The sequence below is a fragment of the Tyto alba genome, unplaced genomic scaffold, assembly GCF_018691265.1.
Source record: "Tyto alba isolate M040663 unplaced genomic scaffold, T.alba_DEE_v4.0 Super-Scaffold_20000042, whole genome shotgun sequence".
Taxonomy (NCBI): Eukaryota; Metazoa; Chordata; class Aves; order Strigiformes; family Tytonidae; genus Tyto; species Tyto alba.
In genome coordinates, this window is record NW_024881293.1 from 2,461,885 (window position 1) to 2,489,745 (window position 27,861).

At 58.2% G+C, this 27,861-nt stretch overlaps 4 protein-coding genes across 9 annotated transcripts in view; 1 reads left to right on the forward strand and 3 right to left on the reverse strand.

Annotated features, from left to right (window-relative positions):
- VWA5B1 (von Willebrand factor A domain containing 5B1) overlaps positions 1 to 4,489 on the forward strand; it is a 30,835-nt gene extending 26,346 nt beyond the window's left edge. For all 6 annotated transcript variants that reach the window (XM_032986626.2, XM_042794165.1, XM_042794166.1 and 3 more), the window contains 3 exons: positions 149 to 218; positions 443 to 566; positions 769 to 4,489. In XM_032986626.2, coding sequence (XP_032842517.2) covers positions 149 to 218; positions 443 to 566; positions 769 to 1,524 — 950 coding nt within the window. In that variant the 3' untranslated portion in view covers positions 1,525 to 4,489. The remainder of the gene's footprint in view (positions 1 to 148; positions 219 to 442; positions 567 to 768) is intronic.
- A 12,829-nt stretch (positions 4,490 to 17,318) lies between these two features.
- On the reverse strand, positions 17,319 to 18,821 carry CAMK2N1 (calcium/calmodulin dependent protein kinase II inhibitor 1). Its single transcript, XM_042794728.1, is given in 3 exon segments — positions 17,319 to 17,702; positions 18,479 to 18,515; positions 18,517 to 18,821. Coding segments are annotated over 3 exon segments (231 nt in total). The 5' UTR covers positions 18,640 to 18,821; the 3' UTR covers positions 17,319 to 17,631.
- Positions 18,822 to 21,899: 3,078 nt separating this feature from the next.
- MUL1 (mitochondrial E3 ubiquitin protein ligase 1) lies at positions 21,900 to 24,530 on the reverse strand. Its single transcript, XM_042794724.1, has 4 exons — positions 24,367 to 24,530; positions 24,182 to 24,269; positions 23,817 to 23,937; positions 21,900 to 23,225 (listed from the first exon to the last, which is right to left on the reverse strand). Exons 1-4 carry the CDS (start codon positions 24,484 to 24,486, stop codon positions 22,496 to 22,498), a joined length of 1,059 nt encoding a protein of 352 aa, XP_042650658.1. The 5' UTR covers positions 24,487 to 24,530; the 3' UTR covers positions 21,900 to 22,495.
- A 1,320-nt stretch (positions 24,531 to 25,850) lies between these two features.
- On the reverse strand, positions 25,851 to 27,758 carry FAM43B (family with sequence similarity 43 member B). The gene is made up of 3 exons (XM_042794725.1): positions 27,510 to 27,758; positions 27,187 to 27,266; positions 25,851 to 27,035 (listed from the first exon to the last, which is right to left on the reverse strand). Exon 3 carries the CDS (start codon positions 26,976 to 26,978, stop codon positions 26,079 to 26,081), a length of 900 nt encoding a protein of 299 aa, XP_042650659.1. The 5' UTR covers positions 26,979 to 27,035; positions 27,187 to 27,266; positions 27,510 to 27,758; the 3' UTR covers positions 25,851 to 26,078.
- Between the last annotated feature and the right edge of the window lie 103 nt (positions 27,759 to 27,861).

Here is a 27,861-nt window from a genome sequence, read left to right on the forward strand (position 1 = left end):
ATAGGAAAAATGAGGCAAGAGGAGAGGATGGATTTTGCCAAAGACTCAGCAGCAGAACAAGCCACCCCATGAGCCAGCACGTAGACTCTGCTCCCTTTCACCCTCCCGAAGCAGCTTGGTTTACCCCCAGCTTTGTGTTTCTTCCCAGGGCCGTTACAGAGCCTGTCTGCTTCCTCTGCACAAGCCCAAAAATCCATCGAGAGCCTCTTTGCTGCTAGGTACGGGCCAGCTCGACCTTCCTCTGACCTGAGCAGATGTCTTGCACCTCTGTGGGTCCGATGCAAACACAAGCGGGGGGTTGAGGAGGAACACCCCAGGGTTAGCGGCCGGAGCTGGGACGGAGTGTGGTGCCAGTGTCTGGGAACCAGGGGTGGTTTTCGGAGGGGAGGGCGGGCGTCAGGAGCCGCATGGAGGTTATGGCCACCTTTTTGTCCTCCTGCAGGCTGACCCTCAATAAAACCAGGCTGCTGATTCGAGCCGCCAAAGGCTTCATGAGTAAATCTCCAAGCAGGGTGAGCGAAGCCAGCTCCGAGGGCGACAATGAGAACATGGACTACCTTCCCCTGGTAAGCAGCTCCTTCCCGGGACTTGCCGGGGTTGCGTGGTCACTGCAGGGTAGCAGAGGGCAGGAGGATCCCCCCGGATCCTGCCTCTTGCTGTCTCTGACGGTCTGCTCAGAGATGGAATGCTGCTCCAGCCCTGCCGTGCATTTTTCCTGAACTCCCCAGAAGCGGTTGGTATCTCAGAGCTTCTCTACGTGCCTTGCAGGCGTCTCTGCAGCTGGCCTGCGGTGCTTTTCTCATGAACTCGGCCTTCTGCGACGCCGTCAACATCCCCATGGAGAAGCTGAAGTGGACATCTCCCTTCGCCTGCCACCGCCTGGCCCTCAGCCCCTCCAGCTCCTACAGCACCAAGAAGGCCAGTCCCTCCGCGGAGCACAAAAGCCTGGGCTCCGGCCGGCAGCTCCTGGCTCCCGCTGGGCACGGGAAGAGTCCCACCATCCGAGACGTCGCTGCGGTGCCCGAGGGACCCGGCAGGCAGGCGGAGGACGCCGGCCACCTTCGCCACTTCTCGGGCAGCGCGGTGGAAAGCATCTCCAAAGCCCTGAAAGCCGAGAAGGAACTCTCCCCGCCGGCCACCACCATCCGCCGCTTCTCCTCGCCGGAGAGCACGCCGGCCTCGGCCAAGTGGCGAGCTGACGGTGCCCGGGGCTCGGAGACGGATGGCTCCGAAGTCCAGGCATTGCTCTTTGAGATCAAGTTGCAGGAGCAGACGGAGCCGGAGGGGATGCTGTGGGCCACGGCGGTGGCCCTGGCCTGGCTGGAGCACAGCTCGGCCTCTTACTTCATCGAGTGGGAGCTGGTGGCCGCCAAGGCCAGCCTGTGGCTGAGCAAACAGGACTTCCCGGAGGGATACAGCCTGGCCACGGTGAAAGCTGCAGCCCAGCAGCTCTTCGTCCTGCTCCGTCACTGGGACGAAAACCTGGAGTTCAACCTGCTGTGCTACAACCCAAGCAGCGTGTAAAGAGGATGAGGAGAGAGGCTCGGGCAGCTTACCAAGGGCGCAGGAGCAGGGACCCGTTCTCAAGAAAATGCCTCCAAGGAGCTCAAATCCTCTGCTGCAGGGACAGTGCGTGTCTATTAGAGCAAGCCCTGCACACGGAAGCACCCCAGGCAAAATCCTGTGCTCAGCAGCTGGTATTTTGCCCCGGGACGGCATCTACCAGCTGCCCGCAGCAGGATGCTATTTATTTTTAACTGGAGGAGCACCTCCAGCTACAGCACTTCCCTCTGGTCCTGGTTTCTTCTGATTCCCAGCCCCATTCCCAGAGCAGGTCTCCCCGATGCCTGCCCAGCTTGCCCTCTCCTCGCTTGGCTGCCTCTTCCCAGCCCCCAACCGCTGCCAAGCCCCCGCTGCGGTCCCCCCAGCCCCGAGTCGCTGCTCTCCCAGGGCTCCTGCCTGGCTTCTGCCACCTCAGATACCTTTTGGTGAAGGTGAGTGTCTGAAAATGTGCTCATCTCACAGACCAAAGGGAATCTGGGCTGGGACTGATCATCTGAAGAGCAACCCCACTGCCACGGCCGGGAGGATGCTGCCTTGCCTCGAGCCCAGCGACAAGCTGGGCCAGTCGGGGACTGGGACCAATCCCCATCACATCCACACGGTGCTGGGCCCCCCCTCAGCCTCTCTCGATCCCGGAGGGAGTTTGCGAGACCCCTTGCAGCCCACAGTGTGCCTTCGGAGCTTCGCAGGCAGAGCAGGGGTGCCTCAAGGATTGAAGGAAAGGACGGGCTAAGGAAATCAGCCTCTTGCACTTGACACCGAATAGAGGTCCCCAGCATTAAAATAATGGAGGAATTTTATTCCCTGCCAAAACGCTGAATCCTTCCTTCTCCACACGAGCCTCCCGGGCGCTGATCTGTTGGCTCTGAACCACCTTTGAACCCAACAGCTCGGAGACTTGCTCTTTTAAGGCTGCCTGACCTTCTAAACCCCCCAGAGCTGGTGGGGTTGTACCAGGGCCCTGCAGCATCTATCCCGAGAGTCGTGGCCAGACCTGCCCTTGCCTCAACCCTCTTGAAAGGACGAGAGGGGAAGAGCCCTCCCAAACCCCAGGGTGACATGGAGCCATCCCTCCCCCCAGCTCCGCTTCTTGCATTCGTGCTGCTTAAAGCCAAGAGGTGGCTGGACACAAATTTCATCCCCGGAGCCCGGCCGAGCTGTTCCCTGTGACGGGCAGCAAAATCTCCGTGGCACAGCAAAGGCCCTTCGCCAGCTCCAGCACAGCCCAGCGATACCCAGGCGATTGCTGGGAGCTTCGTTATCCACCATGATTCATAACAGACCGAGGGCACCGGGGGCACCATGAGGACTGTGGTTTCCAGAAGCTGATGTGAAGAAGAGGAGACAGGGAGGGAGAAGCTGAAAGTGGACATTTTTCAACCAAAAGCTCACTTGTCCCTAGAAGTCAGTGGCATTCCCAGGGGGAAAGAGAGGTTCCAGGTTTTGGCGGGGGTGTTGTTTATTAATTTTTTTATCTTTAATTTTTTGCTGGAGAAAGTGCCCTGTTCTGGTTGGACTTAGACTGGTTATGTCTGGAGGCTTAGAAAAATTGACAGAAATGCAGCTGATTCACAGGCGTAGGGGTTTTGGGTAAGAAGGGGAGTATGAGTATGAGAGCTGAAAACTGTCCAGCTGCAGAGAGTTGGGAAACTGAGGAAGTGTGGGAATATGGGAAAGGGTGTTTCCTCCTTAGACAAAGAATCTTTTCTTTGAAGCCTTCCCGTGGAGGAAAGCATCCCCTCCTTTCCCTAGCAAAGCGTCATGAGCAGGAATCTGCTTTGCACGAAATCTTTTGCTATTTTCTGAGCAGAGCTGGTGGAGATCGGGCGTATTTTAGATCACGAGCAAAACCTACCTCTTGTTTCCTGCCTTTCTTCAGCTCCCTGCCAACCCCAATCCCCTCTGGTCCCTGTGACTTTACCAAAGCAGGGTTTATTCCCAGGGCACGTGCATCTCAGCCCTCCCGGGGTTACTCGTGAGCTGGTTTCTGATCCCTTGCTTCTCCCAAAAGATACAGGCTGACTCCTAGGAGCTGCCCAGTGCTCTGTTAGTCTGGGACCATTGGCAAAACGAGTGTCCCCCCTGCTTTGGGGGCTCCTGGAGTCAACGGATCCCTTGTCCTGGATTTAGGAGCGAGCGTGCGGCATCGGTGCAGCACTTCCTACATGCCCCTTGGCTTTCAGGGAAGGAGGAGGGGGATGAAATGGGTGACCCCTTTTTGGAACCCAACACTGCTCTCACTGCTGCTCTTGCTTCTCCAGCCCCAACCTGCACTGTGCACGCTGCCGGTGCCTCTGCCCAGCTCCCATGGCCGGCTCGGCATCAGAGGATGCTCCAGGGTGGGACACGAAGGGGGTGACACTCCTTAAACCTGGGACCCCGGCAGGCATGGGGACACTCGCCACCGCCACCCCGCGTGGACCTGGGTGCCCTCACCCCCAAAGCCTCCCACTTCACTCTCTGCCGACCAGGGAGGCATCGAGCTCGCCGCCCGGCCCCAGCAGCGTTGGGCTCTGCCCGGTGCCCCCCAGGATGGGCTTTTCTGCAGGATCCAGCCGACGGCAGCTCCACGGATCAAGTGCCTACGGAGGGAATCGCACGCCGTCGCCTCCAGCCTGGCTGCAACGCCCGTGGAGCCCATCTGAAACCTGTTGCCTTCCGCTCCCTCCCTCGGCGTGTAGCAGCCTTGCCGCGTTTCAGCAACTTTCTGCTTCGTGTCTGTGTGTCTGGTGGGGGGAGACGGGAGGGAAACCGGTGCCAGGGACCACGAGCATCCCTCCGGTCTCTGCTCTCGGTGTCACCTCTCCGGGGTCCCCAGCGTGGCGATGCTCGGCGATGCTGTGGGTTTCCCGGGTGCCTCGACGCAGTCGTGTTCTCTGTTGCAGAATTGTTGTTGTCCCAGTAAATCACAGCCTGCTTGACTGCCCGGCATGAGTCCTTTCTTTTGGGGTGGGTTTCCTGGAGCTGTGCATGCCCTATTCCCCGGGGGCACCCCAGCTGGCTGGAGCATTGCACGGCTGTCCAAAAAAAACCCACAAAAAGCCCATCCTAATTTAGTGCATGAGTTAAGATGTAGATTTTAGAGGGGAAGGAGCTTCCTTCAGGTTCTGGGAAGTTCTGTTTTGCAAACCCCGAATTGCTCAGTGCTTTGTAAGCTGATGGATCCGTTGGTTTTAAAAGCCAGGGCAGTCTGGTTTAATTAATCTATGAGGCAGAGATGAGGAGCAGAGAAATCCTGCTACCATCTCTATCTCTAGTATTGGGGCTTTCAGCAATTTTCCCTGTCACCCGGGCCATTGGATGGATGCCAAAATCCTCCTGCCTTCATCCTACACCTTCCTTAATTAGTGTTGTTATTACAGGTATTCATACAGCAGCCATCATGTTTTCCAACCCAAAGCAGGAGGTGGGAGCTATGTTGTCCCTTATTTTCCTCTTCTCAAGCAAGGACCTGCTCCCATGCTCTCCTGCCTTTGGTGACCTATATATAAATACATATATATGTATATATAAAATAGACTGTTATGGCCCAATTTGCCCCCTCTGGACCAGAGCAGAGGGGCTGGCTGTTTCTGTCTTGTCCCCCCATGCCCTGTGCCCTCCAGAGAAGGGCTCTGGGGAAAGCTGATTGCTTTCCAATCCTCTTTCCCTTCCCAAATTCCCTGCCCTGCCCCAGCGCTGCCCCTCTTTGCTGCACCTTCGGCAAAGCCACGTGGATAGGAAACGCTGCTTTCCCCATCATCTCACCCCGGACTGAGCCAAGGGACCCACCATGTGCTAAAAAAAAAAAAAAAAAAAGTATGCCTGGCCGTGCCTGCCCGCTGTGCTGCAGCAACTCTTGATTTATTAGCTGGCCTTCAGTTGGCTAATTGGGCTGCTAATGAGAGCAGGGCTGGCTGTTAGGAGAGGCTGGGAACTGCCATCTTCTCCGGGGATGGAGTGGGTCTCCCCAGGAGAGGGCATGGGTGTCTCTGGCTGCAGAGGGTCCCCCTCAGCATCCCCCTTTGCATCCAAGGGGATTTTCACCCCGTTAAGTCATCGTCTTAAGGAAGGGTGCTCCGATGCTGTTGCCAGGGTGACTGCAAGTGCCTTATTAAGAGAAATTAGTTTGGGTACAGTTGTCAGCCGTAGCGTAATAAATAAGCCCCTTTACGCTGTGTAAGTAAATATTTGCACGCAGCGTCCGCGCAGGGAGGGAGAGGCTTCCCGGCCACGGGCGGCATCGTGCTGTGATCAGTGCCGAGGGGCATTCTGGGGAGAAAACTGGCCAAATTGGGGCAGCCCTGGTGCAAAACTGCACCCCTGGGGCTGCCGGTGTGGATCCTCGGGGGGTTGTAGTGGATGGGGGGACCCCACAGAGACCCCCCCGCACTCCTCCTGCCCCGACACATGCTGTGCTGGGGAGATTTTGCTGCCAAACACCCCTGCCTGCTGCGGCCGCGGCTCCTCCTCCGCAGGGGCTCGTTAGCCAGTAACCGAAGGAGCCTTTCCTTGCTTTGAAGGGTTATGAAACCTGCGGGAGAGGGGGAGGACAGAAGAGCTTAAAAAAGAGCCGTGGTGTCGTGTCCCCCCCCCCCCCCCCAACCCAGCCATTGCCTGCCGAAAAGGGCTGGCGACGTGCCGGCAGCCATCCAAGCACAGATTGCGCCTCTGCCCCCGTCCGCCCGCCAACCTGCCGCCGACGGGCGACGCCGCGGGGTGGAGAACTTTGCTGGAAAATGAGCTTTTTGACACCGTTTGCAGTGCTTTGTGTGTGTGTGTCCCATAGCTGCTGGGGGGGGGGGGGGCGGCGGGGGGGAGAGGGCAGAGGCCACGCTGCAGCCGCAGCCCCCCGAGAGCAGCCGCAGCCCCCCGAGAGCATCGGGAAAATGGTCCAGGGCTGCTCCGGATTATTTTTGCTCCTGATCTCTCCAAACAGATGCAGCAAAGCAACATCTACCTGCGATACTGGGGAGGGGGTCAGCAGCCACTCAGACAAGCCCTCACCCCCAAAACCTGGGCCAGGGAGCAGCGTGGGGCTGTCTTAGATTAACTACAAAATGGTTTTTGCTTTGGGGATGTTTTTCTCTTTGATTTTCCCCATCCCAGGGCCTGGGCACATCGGCGGGGGATGCAGCCGGTTGGTGCCGTGGGCTTCATCGCTCCCGAAATAGAGCTCAGGGGCAGCTTTTGGGTGTCGGAGGCATCTGAGCGAAGTCATGTGGATGTTATGCAAGACTTGATGATAGGTTGTAAACAGCTATTAAAGTGATTGACAGGCCCAGGACGAAGTTTTGAGGGGGGGAAGAAGAGGAAAGATGAGTAATAATGATTAAAATAATTAGCAAATCGAGACGTTCCATAAATTAAGGGCAAGCTTTGTGAGGACGGAGGAAGGTGTGGTGAAGAAATCGTGTCCGAGCGCTCCCCTGAGCAGGGGGCCGGGTGGCCGGGGAGGATGCCAGGGTAGATATTGGGCACATAAAGTTTGGAAAAGGGTTTTTTTTTCCCAAGCCTCTGGGTGCCAGGAGGGCTTTGCTTCCTCTAAAAACAGCTAAAAAGCAATTCTAGCTGAAATTTGGCAGATTTGAGTTCACCGAGCGCTGCTAGGTCCCAGCACCCTCAAAACCGAGGGGCTGAGCAACCGAATGAGAACAGCCCCGAGTTAATTAGGAGAAACAAGCAGATTACGGGGAAGACAGCTTCTATTTATATATAAATACTCCAGTAATCAGCAGCGAAGGGCAAGGGAAATCCAATAGAAATATGTGGCTGTTTAAGAAGCTTTCTGAGCAAAATGTTACACAATCAGTTGCGTTTGCCCGGCTCTATCTCCAAGTCCCAGAAACTGAGGGAAAAAACAAGTGACCCTGAGCACAAGGAAGGAGAAGGGATTTCCAGAGGCTTACGCATTAAAGGGAAATGCCGAGTCCTGGGAGCCCCTACATGCAGACCCCGCGGCTGCAGCCCAGCGCCCGCCAGCAGCTCGTTTTGACCCCCCAAACTCCCAAGCTTTGCACCCAGAACCAGCGAGCTCCGGGCCCCGCAGTCCCGCTGGGCGCGCTGCGGGGGTAAGCACGCCGAGCTGCCGGTGGCACTGCTGGGCGCGCGCCGGTGCTTCGCAGGGGCAAACCGCGGCTGCTGCCAGCGGGTGCTGACACGGCGCAGAAATAGCTGCCGGCCGCCCCACGCTTTCGCACGCCGCCTCCGCCGCCTCCCCCAGCTCCGCTTCGCCCTGGCCCCGCTCCTCTTGGCAGGAAAACGGAGGGTTCCGCGGGGTTTTGGAGACCCCACACATGCACTTTGCTGAGCGTCACCTTAATAACAGGTTTTTTTAGTGGCAGTCAGTAGGCCCAGTGCTCACCTTGGGGCTGAGAGGTCTTTAAGCACCTGGGGTTTGGGCCCTTTGTTTTGGTTTTTTGGTCCCCCCCCCCCCCCCCCCAAGGCAATATAATGCTGAGGTTTGGGGGGGGGGGGGGGAGCCTTAGAGGAGGGATGGGTGCTGGCCTAAGGCTCTGGGGAGCCTGACCCTGCCAGTGAGCCCTGGCTGTGGCAGCCCCTGTCCTAGGGCTCTGCTTTCGGGGTGCCCAGTGGAGCTCTTTCCATGCCATTTTCCAGCCCACACGAGACAGGAGGATGGAAATTTGTTCCCTTTGTGCTGCAAGAAGCTGCCGCTGCTGCTCGAGGGTCACTGCTAGGTGGTTCTTTCAGCTTTGGGGATGCTTACGGCTTTGTGGCGTTGATTTTGGGGGTTGCATTTAAATCCAGGAGAATTGGCTCTCCTGTGCAACGGCCTTTTCTGGTTTTCTTTTTTTCGTGTCACCTGGAAAGTCACTTTTGCCAGGGGAAGCGTGTGCTGGGCTGGGATGCACATGTGAGCACGAGTCCTGCAAGCGCTTGTCCCCTCCCCGCTCAGCCTCTCTGGAGGTGCCTTTAACTGTTAAAAATCATTAAACCTCCTCAACACACAGATACTATAATGCAGATGTTCAAAAAGCTAAGCTAGAGGTCTGTGAGCTTCCCCTCCCTCCCTTCTCATGAAACTAGGAGATTTCTTGGCTTTTTTTTTTTTCTTTTTTTCCTGTTGGTGGTGGTGTTAACCCTTTCTGTGCACAAGGCAGAAAAACAAGGGATGCGCAGCAAGGGTATGTGGGTCTGTGGGGTGGGAAAGTGTCAGGGGGAAAATGTACCTCAGCCCCAACACGGTGGGGTCCAGCCCCTGGAAAGTGTGGTCACCCGGGCTGTGGGGTGTAAATCCCCTGGAAGAGGTGCTCTGCTTGGGGTTGCAGTTCCTTGCACCCCTCTCTTGCCACGTGCTTGTGCAAGCTGACGAGATGAGCCGATGCCAAAGCACCACAACGGGTGGAAACAACGTATTTTGGCGTGTGAAGAGGGTGAGCCTCCCTGGGTAAAATTACCGGGGGTTTTGGCCAAATGTGACCCCGGTTTAAAGGCAGCACTCATTCCTCCTGAGGTGAGGGCTGGGGGCTGAAGGCTGATGCTCGCCCACACGCACGCGCTGCTCCGCACAGGCTCCCCAGGAACGGGGTGATGCTGCTCCCAGCTTGCCCAAGCCCTGCAAAGTGCTTCCTCATCCCCCAGCTCTTCCAGTCTGGTTAAAAGTCTTTAAAAAAATGGTCTTCCCCTGCGGATGCCCCCAGTCCCAGGGCTGGAAGTGGAGGCAAGTGAGTGCTGGTTGCTATAGGGCTGGCGTTCATGCTGTTTGCTGGCTTTGGGGGGGTTCGGCAGCCTTTCTCCCGGGCTTGAGCTGCGGTGGGTTGAGTTCCTCCTTTTTTTGGGTCCCCCCAGCAGCCTTTCTCCCGGGCTCAAGCTGCAGCAGGTCGAATTCCTCCTATTTTGGGTCTTTCCAGCCAGGACGTTTGAAGGGACGGGGTCGCTCACGCCACCGCGTTTAGGGACGGCTCCGGCTCCGCGACGTCCCGGCTGCGGGACCCACGGGACTCCCCTGCGGGAGAGGGGCTCAGGCCGTGGGTCCCACCCCACAGCACAGCTTCGGGGCCGCGCTCCTTCCTCGGTTTTCCCTCCCTTCTCGGGGCCGCGCTCGCCGCTGCGGCTTATGCAAGCGCCGGGAGCCTTGTGTAACAGTGCGGCAGCCGGCGGGCCCGGCCGCGGGGGCGGGGGCGGGCGGCTGCGGGGGCCAAAAACATCGGTACGCCCGGGAGCATCCGCGCACCCGCCCGGGCTCTCCCTCTGCTCTCACCTTCCCGGGAGCCGTTGTTTGGTTTTTTGTTTTTTTTTTTTTTTTGTTTTGGTTTGTTTTGGTTTGGTTTTTTTTTGTTTTGGTTTGGTTTGGGTTTTTTTTGTTTTGTTTTTTTTTTGTTTGTTTGTTTGTTTGTTTGTTTGTTTTTGGGTTTTTTTGTTGTTGTTGTTGGGTTTTGTTTGTTTGTTTGTTTGTTTGTTTGTTTGTTTGTTTTTTCCTGGAGTTCAGGGCTGGAGGATTAGCGCTTTAGGGTCTTTGCTTCTGGCCGGAGCCAGGCAAGGCGATAGCAGGGCTGCCCAGCCGGGCTGCGAGTTAACCTGGGAAAGCTGGTCCAGCTGAAATGGGTTGGTTGGGACCTGCGCTGAGCAGCTTTCGCTTGCGGGGTGATGGGATGGGGGGAAAGCTCTCCCCACACCCCGCAGTGGGGCTGGACTGGAGGATTTGCATTGGGTCGCAGCCCAGCCTCAGCCTCCCCGCGCACCCATTCTCGGTGCACCGCGGTGCAAAGGGATTTTTCTTATTAAACCCCGTTGTTTTGCTGTGCTAAATGTCCTTTTGAGCCCCCTCCTTGCCCCCTCTTCCCTGGCACCCGTGGCCAATTTGGGGCCGAACCCATTGCCATGGAAACCGGTTGAGGATGCTGAGGATGAGGTCTCGTCCTGCTCCTGGCACGGGACAACTCGCCTTCTGCCTTTCCTTAACCTGTGGCATGGGGCCGGTGCATTAACCTGGGCAGTGAGGCTGGGGATTAACCCGGCCGGGAGAATCCCGGGAGGTTAAACCCTGTGGGGGGTTAAACCCAGCGCGCAGCTCAGCTTTACACCACACTGGACCTCACATGCCGCTCGACTCAGCACACAGTATTTGCTGTGAGGGTTTTTCCCCCCATAAATTTGTCCAGGCCAGGTGAAGATGCCTTTGGGAAGCTGCCCTGGGGTTACCTCCTCCAAAAGAAGCCCTGTTCCCATCTTGCTGGGGACATTCTAGGACACTCTGTCTTGGGAAGGGCTGGGACTGGATTGCACCCAACTGGGAGCTGAGCCTGGTCCCAGCTCCACTGGCACCCACCACCCCTCACAATGTGGGTGTCCCAGGTGTGGGGCTTCACCCCATCACCACAGCCAGCCCTGGGCAGGGTCTCTGCTCTGTGTCTGCTCCATCTTTCCATGACTGAGGGGAATCAGTTGGTGCTTCAGGTTTAAAATGATGCTAAGCTGAGGAAATGCTAATTATTTAGAGCTAGTTGGAAAATCCTAAGTGCTTCCTTGCAGTGGCATCAGCAAGAAACCCCTGTGTGTGTGTGTCTCTCTGAAAAATACACATTTTTTTTTAAAACCCTCTTTAAATACTTGAAGGGTTCCCAGGCCTGGCTTTTGCAAGTTGCTGGTGTGTCCAGCCCAGTCATTGTGGCACCCTCGGGGATTTGGGGAGCCTGGGGTGGGGCTAGGAAGGGGTGCTGGGGGCTGAGCCCCAGCTCACACAGCCCCTACCCGCCGGGCTGACTCAGAGCTGGATCAGCCCCATCTCTGCACCCAGCGCCGTGACTCACCGCTGGGTATTTTGGAGTGTGAAATCACATGGCCTGCTTGGGGGTTTATTTTTGTGGTTTGGATATTTTGCTTTATTTTCTTTTATCCCCCACCCAGGGAAGCGGCTGATGCTCCAAGCCATGCACACAAAGCCCCAGGGACCCAGGAGATGCTCCCAGCAGCAGCTTTGCTCCCCTTTTTCCATGTTTGCTCATCAACAGTGACTCCAGGGGAAAGGATGAGCGGGGTGGGAGGATGCCTAAAAACCTCCGGGAGGACTGAGAGCTGCAAAGCAAAGGGTTCGCATGGGTGTCACCCAGGCATCTCTGCAAAAATAATAGATATTCATAATTTCAATGCCATAGTGTGGAGGGGAGCCCTAATTCCTCTGGTTTCCTTCGTATCCCCCGCGCTGCACCGCTGGCGGGAGGCTGGACGATTGCAATTGCAGGCACATCCCGAAGAAACCCAGGGGAGAAACCGCTGTGGAAGATCTCCAGCAGGAAATCTCCTGCCAGGGCCAGTGAGGCTGGGAACTGGGGCAGCCCCAGGAAAGCAGCGGTGATCCATGATCCTCACCTGTCTGCTGAGGGTGTGAAAAGGCTCCTGGGTTGCATAAATTTGAGGCTGTGAAGGTATTCCCACTCCCCCACCCCCCAAAAAAAAAGAAAATCCTCCCCAAACCTTGAATACTTAACTGGGAAAACATTGGCAGGGTTGCAGAGCCTGGTGCTTTGCTTGGGCTTGGTTTTTATTTGAACATCTGCTGCTGCATTTAGCTCCAAGTGAAACTTTTCTCATTTTTTTTTTTTATGGTGAGGTGTCTCCCACTTGTTATTGTAATGCAACAGTTTGACACCTTGAGCAACGTATAAATTAAGATGTCTGATGTTTTGCTTAGTCCTCGTGAGCTGGAATAGCTGTTTATAATATCCTAGAAATTTTAACTCCAGGCTAAGAGAAAATAAGGAGCCTGGGGAGGCAGGTAGCTCATCTTTCAGGCTCCCCAAGGCAGGCAGCAGGATGGATTTGGGTTTGGTTTTATTTTTTTTTTTTCAGGATGCTCTCAAGGTGGGAAATGCCTCATCCTGGGAGCAGCTGCTTGACCCCCTCCAAAAAAAATTCCTGGTGTGCCTGGCTCCACTGAGCACCTGCCCAGGAGAAACTGCACGTGGGGCAGTGGGAGTTGGCAGTGTTTCCCTGTCCTCCGAAGATGTTCTGCATCAGCGGGAGGACACCTGAAAATCCTGCTAACGCTCAGTGTGGGCCTGGGTAGCTGAGTGGCTTGAGCAGATTTGGGGTGAGAAAAGTGTTTTTTCCCCTCATCCATGGGGTCCCAGGGTGGGGATGCTCCTGGGGATACCGATGGTGGTTGGGGACGAGCCCTCCTCTGCCCTGTTTTCCCCCAATTTTGCTGCCTCCCTGAATTATATGTTTCCCTCCCCCCGGCCTGCTTTAGCCTTTTGGGTACTAATGTCGGTGTCCAAAGGTGTCCCGGGTGAATAAATCAGGTGAGATCACAGAACCTCAGTGGCCTCTAGTGGCTGTGGGACAAAGAGCCCAGCCATGGGGGACCTGCATCCCCCCCAAAATCCCCCGGACAAGCAGTGGGTCAGGTCCACACTGAAAGATGCCCTTCTTCCAGAGTGAAACCCAAAAGCATAGGGAAATTAAGAAAAAAAAAAATAAAAAATAAGAAGCCCCGAGTCCCCAGTTGATGGAGGAGCACCCATCAGGAGGGTGCTGCACCCCAAATGCCCCTTGGCCAGCCCCATCGCCTGGCAGGGATGGGCACAGAGATCTCGAGCATGGGAGCAGGCAGCTGCTGGTTTTTTGTTTTTTGTTTTTTTTTTTTTTCATTCCTGCACGGGGGAAAAAAATGGAGTTTTTTCTGCAGGGTAAGATTTCTTTCATGTTTTTATCCATTTTCCATTTTGCTAAAGAGTATTTTATGTTGGTAACACCACAATATAAAACATTATTCACACGTGGTTGAAAACAGTAGCAGTCTTGAGCGAATGGATCAAAAGCGGTTTGACACCATTAAAATGACCATCTTCATATCTTCCCCCACCGAAGGTCACTAAAACTGCCCCCTTCTGCGTAATTGTGATTTTTTTTTTTTTTTCTCTAAGAAGAAAAGTAGAAAAACTGATCCCATTTTCTTCCCCAAAACTGTGGGATTTGGGGGCAGGATGGAGCATCCCTGCCCTGGACACATGGCTCTGCAGCCCCCCATCCCACGCTGTCCCTCCTCACTCCCCCCATGATAAATAAATCACTTTGCAGGGGAGCGCTGGCCTAGTTTAACATGCCCTAGTTCTGGTGGAGAAAAAAAAAAAAAAAAAAAAAGAATATTTATTTTGGGCAGTTGCTACATGGGTGTCCTTTTGGGGGAAGCGCTTTAGGGGGTTCGCCCACTGCCCCATGCTCTGCTTCGCCCTGGCTGCAACCCACTGCTCTTGAGCTTTTTGGGGTGTTTTTCTGTGGGTTATTGCAAACTGCTCCGCGGACATGGGAAAGGAGTGGTGGGGACACTGACACAGCCCCAGAATGGGCATCCACTTCGCCGAGCTCCCCGGGGCTGGTGTCATCCCCGGGGGGGGGCTTACTTGTTGCAAAGTGCTGACACTGCAATTACTGTGGGGATTTAAAGCCTGCAGAAAATGAGCGGCTTTAGAGATGGATAAAAATACCCACCTGGCTCTTGGGCGTAAGGGGCTGGGGCTGGCTTTGCTGGGGGAGCAAATATTTTAGCAGCTTCCCTCAGTGCCAAAATCTCCGGAGAAATGGGATTAAAGTGCCTTTGGGAGTAGGATCTTGAAAGTGCTCTGGGTGCCACCGGGACCTTTGCACCTCACTCATCCCTCCAGCACCCTGCTTCTTCCAAAGGTGCCGAGTTTCCTCTGGTAAATAAACCTGCAAATGGCTCTTTTATTATTTTTTTTTTTGTCCTCTGTGGTTTTTTTGTTTTTTTTTTTTTTTTTTTCCCCAACACTGCCAAAACAAGCAGCCCATATGGGCCAGGGTTGGGTGGGTTTTTTTGTCAGTTTCCATGGGGATTTGGCGCTGGAGCTGCTGGGTGCTGGCTCCTTGGGGTTTTTTTTTCTCTCCGGCCCCCGTAACCGGAGCCTGGCAGTGGCACCCGGCTCCCTGCCCGGCCCCGGCATCTCCTGGCCAAGGTCACCGGGGAGACCGTAGGCAGGCGGCCGCCTGCGTTGGGCCATCTGTTAAATAATGTATGCAATAAACTCCTGCCCCGTGGCCAGCTTAATCCTTAAATCCTCCTTCAGAATATCACCTCCTGGCGATGCGTGGCCAGGGGATCCCCGGCTCGGCCTCTTGGGCACATCTTTCCCCACCATCCATCCTGCATTCCTCTCTTCTCACCCCTCCATCCCGCATCCTCCCCGTAAGCGAGCTTGCTGGCGTGCTGGGCTCTCCTGCTCCATTATTTATGTGCTGTGCATGAAAGATGCATATAAAAGAGCGGTTTATAATTTAGCAGAATCTCCTCTTCTTTCAGTTTCCCTTCCCCCTCGGGCTTCAGGCTTGCTCTGGTTCATCCCCGGCTTCTCCCAGGCACCGAGGGGGTTTGGGGGGCTCCAGGGGCCGTGCACGGACCCCATCCCCGCAGCACCCAATCTGGCACATCTGGGATTTGGAGGGGGGGTTGGGTGCTCAGATTTTTTTTTTTTGACGCATGGGACAAAGTGGGAAATTGGGTCTGGCAGACCCAGAGATCAGGCTTTAGTACAAAACAGGGGCTTTCTTGGTAAACCTAATTAACCAAGTGCCGAATCCAGCCCGTGGTTATGTGTTTTGTGAGCCCCCCCAAGCGCTGCTGCCTCCGCAGATGTGGGATGCTCGGCTCCTCTGCGAGCTGCGCCTGCTCTCCCCAAAGCCATGGGCTTGCACCCGGATGCTGCCTGGGACAAAACCCATTAGATTGGGGGGAAATAAAATCCCTCTGGTGGGCCCATCTCATGCTTTGCAGGTGCATCAGGTCACCCAGAATAGAAAATCCTGAGGCCCAAGGTGTCCACTGAGTCCCACCCGTGTGGCTGCGCCCCTGGAACTGAACCCGCTGGGGAAAATAATTGGGGATTTTTCAAGGGAGTGCTTTAGTGAAATCTGCCCATCCCACCCTGGACCCACGAGAGCCTGTGTGCATTAAGAACAGAGAAATAAGTAGTGAAGGTGCTGGGGAGGGGAGCGCCGTGCAGGCTTTTGCAGCCTTGGCACCCCGAAAATGGGGTGTTTGGGCAGCACTGTCACCCTGTCCCACCCCAAAGTAATCAGCCTGTTCCCCCCGCCGCGGCCATCACAGAGCAGCACCAGCCCTGCTCAGCGGCATGCTGCTTTTATTGCAATATATTATTTTCTTTGCAATAAAACCCCGTCCCTGGGACCCATTTCCCCTGGCGTGATCATATTTTTATTCCCCCAGCACAAAGGTTTGCTCGTGGCCTCGGTCATGCAGGTGGGAGCGATAACGGCTCTTATTAACGCTGCCCCGCTCCCGGGCAATGATTAACGACGGCGTTCACAGGGAATCAGCCAGGATTTGGGGTTTGGAGGGGAAGAAGGGAGGAAACACTGGGATGAAACCCCCCATCTTCCACAGGCTTCCCCAGCAGCCAAAGGGACCGGTGCCTTTTTGGGTCCCCATCCCCAGCAGCCGCTTTTGGGACCTCGCGTTGAATTTTCCCCTGAAATTTGTGCCACGGAGGCGTTTTCCCATCAAACCAACGAACAAAATCCTATAAATAAGTATTAATGAGAATTAATTATTCAGGGCGCAGCACGACCCCGGTGGCGGGGGGGACGTGTCAGAGGGCGGCGAGGTTTCCCGCGGTTATTTTGGGCATTATTTAGGTGGGTGGGGAGGGATGCTCGCGGCGCTGGGCCCCGGCAGCACGCGGGAAAGCATGGCAGATGCGCATTTTTTTTTTTTTTCCCATTTTGTTTCATTTTCCTTTTTATTTGGACATTGCAGAAATAGCCCTGTGTAGTGGATAAAAGTGCAACATACACAATATTTAAGAAAAGGAGGAAAGAAAACCTGCCTTGAGGTCTGTCAGTCAGTCGCAAACAGAAACAAGAAACGAAGCCCTCGCGCAAGAGGTGCTTTTTTTTTTTTCCCTTTTTTTTTTTTTTTATGCACGTCATGCAAAATAGTTAAAAAGAAAGATTAGAAAAGAGAAGTCAAAGAAAACCCCACGAGAGATCGACCGAGCCCTAGAAAGAGCGGAAAGCCCCGAGTGCTGCTTGACTCGGGGAGGGAATCACTGCCCTCCGGCATCTCCAAGTGTTTGGCACTCTTGTGATTACATTAGATTTTTTTATATATATATATTTTTTTAATACAGTCTATTAAAGAGAGGAAACTGCCACAATATAAGAAAAAAAAAAAAAAAAAACAAGATCACCCACACTACAGACTGCATGGTAGTTAGAAAAGCCGAGCGTCCCCCCGCCCCCCCATACATATAAAATCTGTCCCTTTGCTTACAGCAACCAAGAAGTACAAGCTTTAAAAAATAAACCAGCAATTCTTCCTCTAGGCCCTTCCTTTATAAAAGTTGTGTTTTTCCCCTCGAGAACCTTAAAACATGACTGAAATGAAATATATATATATATATTTTATATCATTTTCCAACATCCAAAGACATCAACATAAAAAAATCATAAGGAAAGGGATAGCATGGTACATCCAAGTGCACGGATTCATTTTTGCAAGATTAAATAATGTAAACAAGGTGCCCGCTGGGAACAACCCTGGCCGGGGGGAGACCCCGGGGGCCGGCCCCCCCCCCCCCCCCCCCCCATCTTTCGCTGCCCCTTTTCCTCTTACCCCCCGGTCTAACGTGACGCAAGGTTCATCGGACCGTGAAAAGAAATCACGAGTAATTCAGCCCCGCGGCGTGACGCCTCCGTTCATCCCTCGCGTCGGTGGGTTGGGGCGGGGGGGTTGAGGTGGGTGATTATTTTTCCAATTATTACTTTTTTTCTTTTTTTTTTTCTTTTTTTTTTTTTTTTTTTAATTTATTACGATTCCTATTATTTTTATTTGTCGTCGGGCTGCGTCTCGCTCGCCGCCCTCCCCTCTGCGCGTCTCCCGGCGGGCCGGCCGTGCTGCTGTGCGGTGGGGGATTGCGGGCTGGCGAGGACGGCTCTCCAAGTGCTTGCTCGGCGCGGTCGCTGCGGTGGGGGGGGGGGGGGGGCTTTTATTTTTTGCCAATAACCTGTGCCATTGTAAACCGATCCTGCCCCCCCCCCCCCCCCCCGGCTCCCCGGCCCCCTCCCTGGCTTCAGCCGAGCGTCCCCGGGGAGGCTTTAAACACCGGGAGGGGCCTTTTCCGAGAGATTTTGCAGCACATCATCAATTCTATCATCTTCAATAACCACTGGAAAGCAGAAAAAAAAAACAAAAACAACAAAAAAAAAAATAAAACCAACATAACTGTGATGAATACTCTGCTGCTGTGCTCCCCTCGCCCAAGGTCACCCCGAGGTGGGTCTGGGGGGGTCCCTGCATCCCTGGGGTGGCCGATAGCCCCCGGGGTGCCCGCTGCACCGTGCCCTGTCCCTGGGGAGGGTCCCTACGCCCCAGCAAAGGGCCTGGGGCACAGTGCCTTGTCCCCAAGGTAGGTCCCTTCACCCCGGGGACAGTCCCTGGTGCATGATGTCCTGTCTCTGGAGAGGGTCCTTTCGCCCCTAAACCCCGGAGATGGTCCCCAGGACAAGGTCCCTTCACCCCTACACCCCCAGGGAGTCCCCAGGGCGTGATGTCCTGTCCCAGGGGAAGGTCCCTTCACCCCTAAACCCCAGGGACAGTCCCCGGGGCACGATGTCCCGTCCCTGGGGGAAGGTCCCTGCTGCCCTACACCCCGGGGACGTCCCCCAGGACACGATGCCCGACACCCCCAGGGGATCCCCGGTGCACCGTGCCCTGTCCCCGGCGATGCTCCCCGGCGCCCTGCATCCCAAAAAGGCGCTCGGCGCTCCATCCCCTGGCGAAGGTCCCCGGGACACGACGCTGTCCCCGCGGGGAGCCCGGTCCCCCAGCGGGGACCCCCCCCACACACACACGCAATTTGCCGGTGCCCTGCATCCCGGGAAGGTCCCGGTGCACCCCCTCCACCCCCCCCACCGCCCCCCCCCCCCCCTCCCCGGCACCCACCTCTCTTGCTGCGGCCGATCTGCCCCAGTTTGGGGGGGCCGTTTGCCTTGCCCACCGGCGAGGAGGCCGTCGGGGCCGCGGAGGCGAACGGGGAAGGGCAGCTGCCCCACGGCCGCGTCCCCCGCCAGCTGCCCCTCGCCGTAGGGCGGCCCCTCCGACATGGGGGCGGCGGGGGGGGGCCCGCCGCCGCCGCCGCCCCCCGACAGCCTCCCGGGGGCGCGGGGCCCGCGGGCCCGGGGCAGCGGGCGCAGCGAGGCGCGGAGCGGCCGCCCCGTCACATCCCGGCCCGGCCCGGCGCTGCTGGCGGCTCCGCGGCTGCGGCGGCGGCTCCGGCGGCGGCGGCGATAGAGGAGCGGGAGGCGGGGACCGGGCGGGACGGGGCGGGAGCGGCACGGCCCCCCTCCATCGCCCCGGCAAGCGGCACCGCCCCCGGCGGGGCTGCCCCCCCCCCCCCCCCCCCCGCCGCACCCCGGGGGATCCCCGGGGCTGCCCCACCGGCGTGTCCCGCGGAGCCCGGACCCGCGGCGGATCTGCCCCGCAGCAGTCCCGGGGAGCCCGGAGCTGCCCCGCAGCAGCCCTGGGGAGCCTGGAGCTGCCCCACAGCCACATCTGGGGGGCACGGAGCCGCCCCACAGCATTCCCCGCGTGCCCCGAGCTGCCCCACAGTATCTCTGGGGAGCCTGGAGCTGCCCTAAAGCAACCCCCAGCGAGCCCAGGCTGCCCCACAGCCACTCCTGGGGAGCCTGGAGCTGCCCCACAGCAGTCCCGGGGAGCCCAAGCTGCCCCACAGCAGCCCTGGGGAGCCTGGAGCTGCCCCACAGCCACATCTGGGGAGCACGGAGCTGCCCCCCAGCATCCCCCGGGTGCCCTGAGCTGCCCCACAGTATCTCTGGGGAGCCTGGAGCTGCCCTAAAGCAACCCCCAGCGAGCCCAGGCTGCCCCACAGCCACTCCTGGGGAGCCTGGAGCTGCCCCACAGCAGTCCCGGGGAGCCCAAGCTGCCCCACAGCAGCCCTGGGGAGCCTGGAGCTGCCCCGCAGCCACATCTGGGGAGCACAGAGCTGCCCCACAGCATCCCCCGCGTGCCCCGAGCTGCCCCACAGTATCCCTGGGGAAGCCAGAGGAACCTTACAGCAACCCCCCAGCAAGACCAGGCTGCCCCACAGCACTTCTGAGGAGACCCAAGCTGCCCCAGAGCAACCCCAAGGAGCCCAGAGATGCCCCACAGTATCCATGTACAGCCTGGAGGTGCCCTAAAGCAACCGCCAGTGAGACCAGGCTGCCCCACAGCTGCATTTGGGGAGCCCAGGCTCCCCCACAGCCACTCCTGGGGAGCCCAGGCTGCCCCACAGCAGCCCTGGGGAGCCCAGTGCCTGTCCCCCGGGAGCACAGGCTCAGCCCCACATCAGGCCTGCAGAGCCCATCAGAAAGGAGCCGGGGGGGGTGTGTGTGTGTGTGTGTCAGTCTGGGCCCACTTGGCTGTGGGTCCCCAGGCCCCCTCAAGAGCCTTTCCCAGGGGACTGCAGGGGGGCTTTTGGGTTGCTGTGAGATTTCCATGGGGTTTTTCCCACAGTGTTGCCTCAGCAGCACGAGTCATCGGGGTTATTGCCCGGCGAAGCGAGCCAGCCCGGCCAAGGAGAGATGGGAAAGCTGGGGCTACTGTTTTGGGGAACACCACAGCTATGTGTGGGGGGGTGTTGGGTATTCCTGGTCCATCCCTTGCAAAGTAGATTGGGGGGAGAGTGGGATTGGGAGCAAAAAAAAAATAAAATAAAAATGTTTGCACAAGGCTGGGTTACAACATCTCCGCCAGCGGATTTTTCCAGCAGCAGGAGCCCAGCTGGTTTTGGGGCCGGGCGGGACGGGGGCACGGGAAGGACAGGGCACCCTGTGAGGCCGGGGCGCGCTGCCCCGGGGCTGCTCCCATCTCCAAACCTCTCCTTTGCTGAAATCAGCTCCCGGCACCGCGCGAGCCCCTCTCCCGCGCACCCCCGCACGCCCCCGAGCTGTCAGCTCCTTACATAAGGTTGCGTCTACGCCCGAGATATCACGGGGGAAAGCTTGAAAACAGGAGGCGAAAGGTAACGGGGAAAGCACAGCCTCCCCCCACCCCACCCCCGAAAAAAAAAAAAAAAAATTGTATTTTTAGGCTTCTCGTGACGGCTCCATTCCCTGGGCTCGAGGCCGCATCCTGCACCGTGACCTCCCTGCTGCCCCCGTCGAGGGGACGAGGCTTTTTGGGGTGGTTGGTCCCCAGGAAACTGCAGCCAGGGAGGGAAAGGCAAAGCTTTCATAAGGCACAGGGAGAAAAAAAAACAAACCAAAAAAAAAAAAAAAAAAGAAACAAAAAGAAGAAGTCTTCCTGTATGATTTTTACAGCAGAAAATTGCTTTTGAGAAAAGGAGTCAGGGGTCTCAGCTGGTCCATTCTTAAATCCACACTCTCGGGAAGGTGGCAGCGGTTGGTGTGTGATTTGGCAGAGCCGATCCCTCGGGGAAAGTCTTGGAGGTTTCGGTTTTATTCATTTCTCTTTTTCCCCGGTGCACTTTGAGCTGCTGCTAAAAGGAGATATTTTTTTTATCTTCTGGCAGCAGCAGAAGGGCGCAAAGGGCAAGGCAGGGCGATAACCGCGGGGAGAGGAGGGATGTCTCCGCCAGCGAGCTGGATTCTGGCTTTTCCCACCGGGATTCTGGTTTTTCCCCCCGGGATTTTGGCTTTTCCCGCTGGCAGGCAGCCTGGCTGCGGCGGGCAGCCACCGCCATCTACAGCCGGCGCCGGGCTGGACGCGGCCCCGCGGCGGAATTAAACCGGTGGGTTTTGTGCCCCACACCCGAGGCGGCCTCCGGACACCGCCCCGCCGCTCTAGTTAACGTTTAACAAGGAAATAACCCGTTCCTTTGTTAAATTCACCAGTTTTCCATAGAAAATCTTTTCTTTTTCAACGCGCCAGGGCCCGGGGAGCCCTCAGGGAGACGCGAGTGGCTCTGCCTGCCCGCAGGCAGGAGGTGGAGCGGAGGGTTTTCCCCCAAATCCCAGGGGTGCGACTGTTCCTGCTCCAGGCTCCCCAACCAGGGGCTCCCCCCCCCCCCCACTCCCCTCAGCGTTTCTCTAATTAAAAACTCCCGCCCTCCCCAGCAAATGTTAATTAAACCGTTGCTTCAGGTTTGTTAACCCTCTCGGTGACAGCACGTGATTTATGGTAAAATGGGGGAGTTGGGGAAGGGGATTTTCCTTTTCTGTGTGGAGGTTTGGGGGGTTTGGCACCGGCTGAGTTGGGGACAAGGGGATGGGGTGAGCGGTGCCGGATCTGCACAGAGGGACGGGATCCCACCCCACGTGCCACCGGTGGTTACCACGAAGCACCAACACCCCGGGGGAGCACCTCACCCCCGTCAGGCTCACGCAATGATCCCACACAAACGCACTTTTTGTCCTGTTTTATTACTTTTACATCCCATTTTCTATCCCCGCTCAAGCAAGCGCAGCAATCAGCCATGGTGTTTTCACCTCCCCCCGTCCCGGTGTGATACGGTCACAACCTGATTTTGTGGATGATCACAAAATTATCTGTGTTCACGCCCAAAAGCCCACCCTGCTCCCTTTGGCCCCGCAGCCAGGACTGCCTGAATTCTGCAGCCTCAGAGAAGCCGTAACACATCTTTTTTTTTATTTTCTCACAACATTTTTTTATACGCTGGGTATTTCATTAAATCACGATGCAAACGCTGAGAGTCCGATGCTTAAGAGAGGAGCTTGAAACTGCATCTCCCAGCCGAGCGCTTTGAGCTCTTTGTGAGGGCTCCTTGTCTCCTGCCCCCAAAACCTCCGGAGCACAACAGGAACCCTGATCAGCTGGATCATCACCTTTTAAGACGCGGCTCTGCGCCCCAATCGAAGCACCCCGCTCACTCAAGCTCCCTCCCCTTCCCCAAAATCAACCACTCAAGCAGCGAGGTGAGAAAACCCCTTTGGAAGAGGCAGCTTTAATGCCAAAAGCTCCCTCTCCAGCCCCTGAAATTTAACTGTTGTATAAGGGCACCACCCTGGTGACGGCCTGCCGGCAGATCGGGCACCTTTTGGGCTCGGGGAGAGCCCGGTAGCACTCCTTGCAAGAGCAAACGTGCCCACACTCCAGAAAAACACAGGATTTGGTGTTGCTCAAGCAGATGACGCAGGCGTTTTTGAGCGTCTCTCTGCCCTCCGCGCTCATCTCGCGCATCAGGCGCTCCTGGGCCTGCCGGAATTCATCCTGCATCTGCCTGAGGTGCCGCCTCTCCCGATGATGCCGGTATTGCTTCCGTAGGATGAAGAAGAGGACGGCGCAGGTAGCAAAGCCGAAAACGACGGTGAGGATTTTCCAAAACCGAACGTTCGATTCTTGTTTGTGCAGCAAGGTGTCGAAATCCACGGCGCTCAGGTAGTAGGGCATGCCCTGCTTCGGGGGCTGCAGCTTGATGGTGGCGTTGTCCAGGACCAGCTCTCCCACCCCCGTCAGCGCCGTGCCCACCTTCAGCATCTGCTCCGTCTCCTGAATGCCCTTGGGGCGCTCCCCGCTGATGTAGTGGCCGATGACGTCGGTGAAGGACTGGACGGAGGGATGAAATTTCTCATACACCGTCTCCAGGCTGAGCTCGGCGGCGTCCAGCGGCTTCATCACCCTGACGGCGACGCCGGCGCCTTCCTCCTGAGGGACCAGCTCGAAGGGGGTGCTGTTGGTTCTCTGGTGGATGATCTTCTCGTAGTCATTCCTGGGGAAGGAGAAGGGGATAAAGCGAACGTGAGCGTTGACGCCTCCCCTGAGGCCGGCAGGGAAATACCACATGGGCTGACCTGCTTTTTTTTTGGGGGGGGGGGGAACAACACTGCCAGACAACCCCTGCCCCGAGCAAAATTTATTTGGCTGGGACTCACTGGAAGGCAGTGTTGGCGTGTGCAGGAAACCCTCTGCCCTCCTCTCAGTGCTTCCACTGGTGCCGGGAGAGTGCTTCAGCCCACCTCATCCCCCTCCCCTCCCTGTGAGAGGCGCTGCCTGTCACATGCACAAATTTAATCATTATGATCCAATTAGCCGAGCCTCGGGGAGCCCCTCAGGACCACCCTCAGGGATCACCCTGAACTGAGTTTCTGGTTGGAAGGTGCTATTTCCCTCGGGAAATACTACACTGCGGTGACAACAGCGCGGGGCTGCCGATAAATGCTCTGCCCGCCTCGGGCAGCTCTCCATGCTCCTCACCCACAGCCCCTCCAGGAGCCCCGACAGGCTCGGGAAACAGCCCGACGTGCCCCGTTTCGGCAGCTGGAGGGAGGTCCAGGTCTGGGGCACCTCACCGGGGACGTACCAGAGGTGGGTTGTTCGGTTCCACACCATCTTATGCTCCTGCAGGGTCAGCCTCTGGATGACGCCTTTGCAGTTCTCCACAAACTGGCTGCTCAGGGTCTCCTTGACAGACCGCACCGCCCCTGAAAGATAAATCCCACAAGCACGGGAGGTGCTCGCTAACGGCCTGCCCAGCTTCTTGCCTACAGCGAGCACAACCCACATCTGGACAAGCCGGGTTGGGGCTGCAGAGCTGCGAGCTCGTGTTTTGAGCCGGCAGGATAGGGGGGACGTGAGCTGATGGGCACAGAGCCGCGGGGCTGGGGGGGGAAGCCCACCCGGCGAGGGGGGGTGTGGATTCACCCCCGCTTTGGGCTCTGTCCCTACCTTCGATGACCGCGTAAGGGACGCAGCGCCCCGGCGCCTCCAGCAACACCGTCCGCAGGTCCCCGTCCAGCCGGACCCTCCTGGCGCCCTGAGGGGGAGGAAACGGAGGCCGCGGCTCAACCGACGGCACCAGGCCGCGGTGCCAGCCCGGGCCCGGCCCGCGGGGAGGGGCCCTTCGCACCCACCTCGAGGCCGCGGGCGACGCGGGCCTTCTGCCGGTAAACGGAGTAGACCAGGGCGGTGAGGGCGGTGCTGGCAACCAGCAGCGCGGCCTGCGCGGCCGAGGGCCGCCCGCCGCCCTCCATCGCCGCCGTTACCGCGGCAACCGGGCCGCCGCCGGCGCCCGGTGATGACGTAACCCCCTCCCGCGACGCTCTGGCGGGCGGTGTGGACACCATAGAGACGCGGTCCGCCAGGGCCGCCGCTCCGGGCTGGCGGGGGGGGGCGGTTGTTGGCGGGGGGGGGGGACCGGGGAACCCAAATTCCAGCCCCACAGGGTCTGCCAAGGGGAGGCGGGACAGACCCCAGACCCGCAGGGCCTTAGGGAGGTGAATCCCAGCCCCGGGGTCTTGGCGGGGGGAGCAGGAGAGATACAAGTCCTTCCCCGCACCCCCCCAGCCGGGGTCTTGGGGGGTGACACACAAAGCTCCAGCCCCACTGGGCTTTGGGGGGGGGGGGGGCTTAGCCCAAGTCTCAACCGCCTCTTAGCATTTTAGTGGCAGGCCTCAAATACTAATAGCACCAGGGCCCTTGGGGGAGCATCCCCAATGCCCCCCCCCCCCCAAAAAAAAAGCCTTGGGGGGGGGCAGCCCAAATCCCAGCCCTGCACAAAGCTTGGGGGGAGGTCAGGAGTGTGAAACTTGTTTCCCCGGGGCTGATGGGGGGGTGTTGGGATGTGCCCAAACCCCAGCCCTATAGCACCTATGGGGGGGGGAGTACTTACACCCCCTCACCAGGGTGTGAGGCAGCAGCACCCCCCACGGGCCCCCCCACCCACACACACTGTGAGGACACTGCTCAGCACAGGGGGACGCAGCCCCCAGCCCCATTTTGTAGGGTCCTTCTCCCACACCCCACGCAGGGCTGCGGCCAGGCCCTGCCAGCTCTGTGCTGGACACACACACACACGCACAAGACCCTGCCTGCCCCCCCCATCCCCTTACTATTGATTATTCCATGAAAGCAGAAAAAGGGGAGGAAAAAAAAAAATAGTAATTTTTTGGTAAATGATTGATCTTCAGGGCCTTGGCGCTGCTTTTGGGGTGGGTGGTGGGGGCTGTGGGCAAGCCCTGCTCTTCACCAGGGGTCTGAGGGACCAAACCCCCATCGCAGCCTCCCTGGTGCGGGTGGCCTTGTGCTGCCCCCCACCCCCCCCCCAGCTCTATATTTAAAAAAAAAAAACCAAACCAAAAAAAAAAACGAGTTGCCATGACTACGCGGAGCAGCTCTTGCCAGCACTTGGTGCCGCAGGGAGGGTGCAGAAAGCGCTGGGGACCCAGCAGCTAAAACACACACACACATGCATCCCCCCCCTCCAAATTGGCTTCCCTTTTGAGGGGTAAATTTGGTATAAACACCCCCCCCCCAAAAAAAAAACTGCCTTGGTGCTGAGCTTAACGTTTCCTCTCCCGTTTGCCAGGGGCTCGGTCCAGGCGAGACACAGGCGCCGTTACATGGCAGAAAACACACATTAACTTTATTATGGCCGCTGCGGAGGAGGCACAAGAGCAGGTTTGGGGGGGGGGGGGGCGGTCCTGGGGTGCAAACCCACTCCCCCAAGGGTCTTCCTTGCAAGTGAAGCCACTGCCTGGTCCAGACTGGTCCCCGAGGAGGGTCCGACTTCATCTTGGGGCGCGGGGAGGGCACCTCCTCCCCTGAAAAGGGGCGACCCCGCTGCTCAGCACGCCGGGGGCCGGGGGCCGCGCAGGCTGCACCCCCGCATCTCCCTGGCCAGCCGCAGCACGGCGGCACGCTCGCCGGGGCCGCCGTCCCCCCGGGGCGCCCCGCTGCCAAAGGCCTCCTCCTCCTCCTCCTCCAGGATGGAGCTGAGGCGAGGGGCGCAGCGGGCCCTCTCGGCGGGCGGGCGGTAGGGACATTTGGCGTTGAGCAGCCTGCGGAGCGGGACCAAGGGGACGATGGCGTCGCCCAGGAGCTGCTGCTGGACGTGGCGGAAATCGTTCTGCCTTTTGAGGCGCTTGAACTCGTTGAAGGCGGAGGCGGAGGTCTGGTAGAGGAGCAGGGCCATGGCGCGTGCCTTGTCGGCTTTGGAAACCAGGACGGCGTGGCAGCGCAGCACCACCGCCTTGTTCTTCACCTGGTGCCGGTAAACCCAGGCGAAAACCTTGGGGTGCCGGCGGTCGGCGGCGCAGTAGGTGATGCGGTGCAGGAGGTACGCGTGGCCCGGCCGGCGGGCTCCCTTCTCGCAGGGGGTCATCCGGATGCCTTGGGGTCCCAACGTCAGCTTCATCTTGGCCCCGCCGGCCCCCGCGTCGCTCTTAGCCCAAATCTTGCCCACCGCCTCCTCCGTGCAGCCCTCGCCCTTGGCGTGCAGGGTGACGGCGTTGCCCAGGTACCGCACCGTGTACGTCGGGTCCTCTTTATTCAGCTCCACTTTCTGACGTTTGCCGCGGAAGACGCTGCCCAGCCGCTCGAGCGGGCAGTCGGGCAGGAGGTCCGGGCAGGAGCGGAGGAAGCCGGCCAGCAACGCGGCATAGCTCAGCCCCGGCCCCAGGCTCTTGCCTTTGCACTTACGTTCATTTTCCACCAGCACAAACTTGCTCCGGCGCCAGGGCAGCATCCCCGCTCCGCCGAGGGGCCCCGCCGGCCGCCCCGCACGCCTCCGCTAATCCCGAGCCTGCCGCGACGACCCCCCCGATGACCCCCTTGCGAGCACAGGGACACCCCCACCCCCCCCCCCCTCCTCTCCGTCCCGGACCCCAAAGCTGGTTGGGGGGGTATCCCCACAACCCCCCCCCCCCCAACCCGGGGTGGGGGGAATCCCCTACCCCGGTACGGCGGGGATGGAGCTGCCGTATCCGCTGCCGTCTGCCCACGGAGGATGCTGAGCCGCTCGGGCGAGGAGGTGCTGCGGGAAGGAAGGAACGGCGGCTGCGGGAAGGGACGGCAGCTGCGGGGACGCGGCTCTCCGTGGGCTGCTCCACCTCCCCGAGCACGCGGGGAGCTGCCGGCGGACACCCCCCGCCGCCGTGCACGCCGCCGGCCGCGCTCGTGCTCGGGCAGGGAAATAAAGATGCTGATAAAATAAAGACAACACCCCCCCCCCCACCACCACCCGTGCAGCGGACAGAGCCCCGGGGCCAAAGCTCACTTGGGTGGGGGGAAATCAGGGCAGGATCCCGCGGGGATGGTTTTGGGGAGGGTTGGATCTTGGCTCCTCACCCTGGAATGAGAAAAGAGTTTGTTGTTTTTTGTTTTTTTTTTTTTTTTCCCCCAAACGTCAGCGTTGCATGAGGGGTGTGTGCTGGAGTTCGCCGATCCTGCAGGTTTGTTGGCATTTTTTACTCCAGAAACCCCCTTTTTCCCTATTATTTGCCAAGCCAGCCAGACCTCCTTGCTGCACCTCTTGGGCTGAGCTTTTGGCTTTTAACCTGTTGCTTTTAACTCTGGCCGAGGCCCTGGGACAGCTTCTCTCTGGGGAAAATAAAATATTGTTTCCCCAT

Coding starts and splice junctions, on each gene's coding strand:
- MUL1 (XM_042794724.1), bottom strand. CDS start 24,486: ATGGAGGGCGGCGGGCGGCCCTCGGCCGCGCAGGCCGCGCTGCTGGTT. Junction 24,270..24,366: donor GCGTCGCCCGCGGCCTCGAG/GTGGGTGCGAAG, acceptor CCTCCCCCTCAG/GGCGCCAGGAGGGTCCGGCT. Junction 23,938..24,181: donor CCCTTACGCGGTCATCGAAG/GTAGGGACAGAG, acceptor TTTATCTTTCAG/GGGCGGTGCGGTCTGTCAAG.
- FAM43B (XM_042794725.1), bottom strand. CDS start 26,978: ATGCTGCCCTGGCGCCGGAGCAAGTTTGTGCTGGTGGAAAATGAACGT.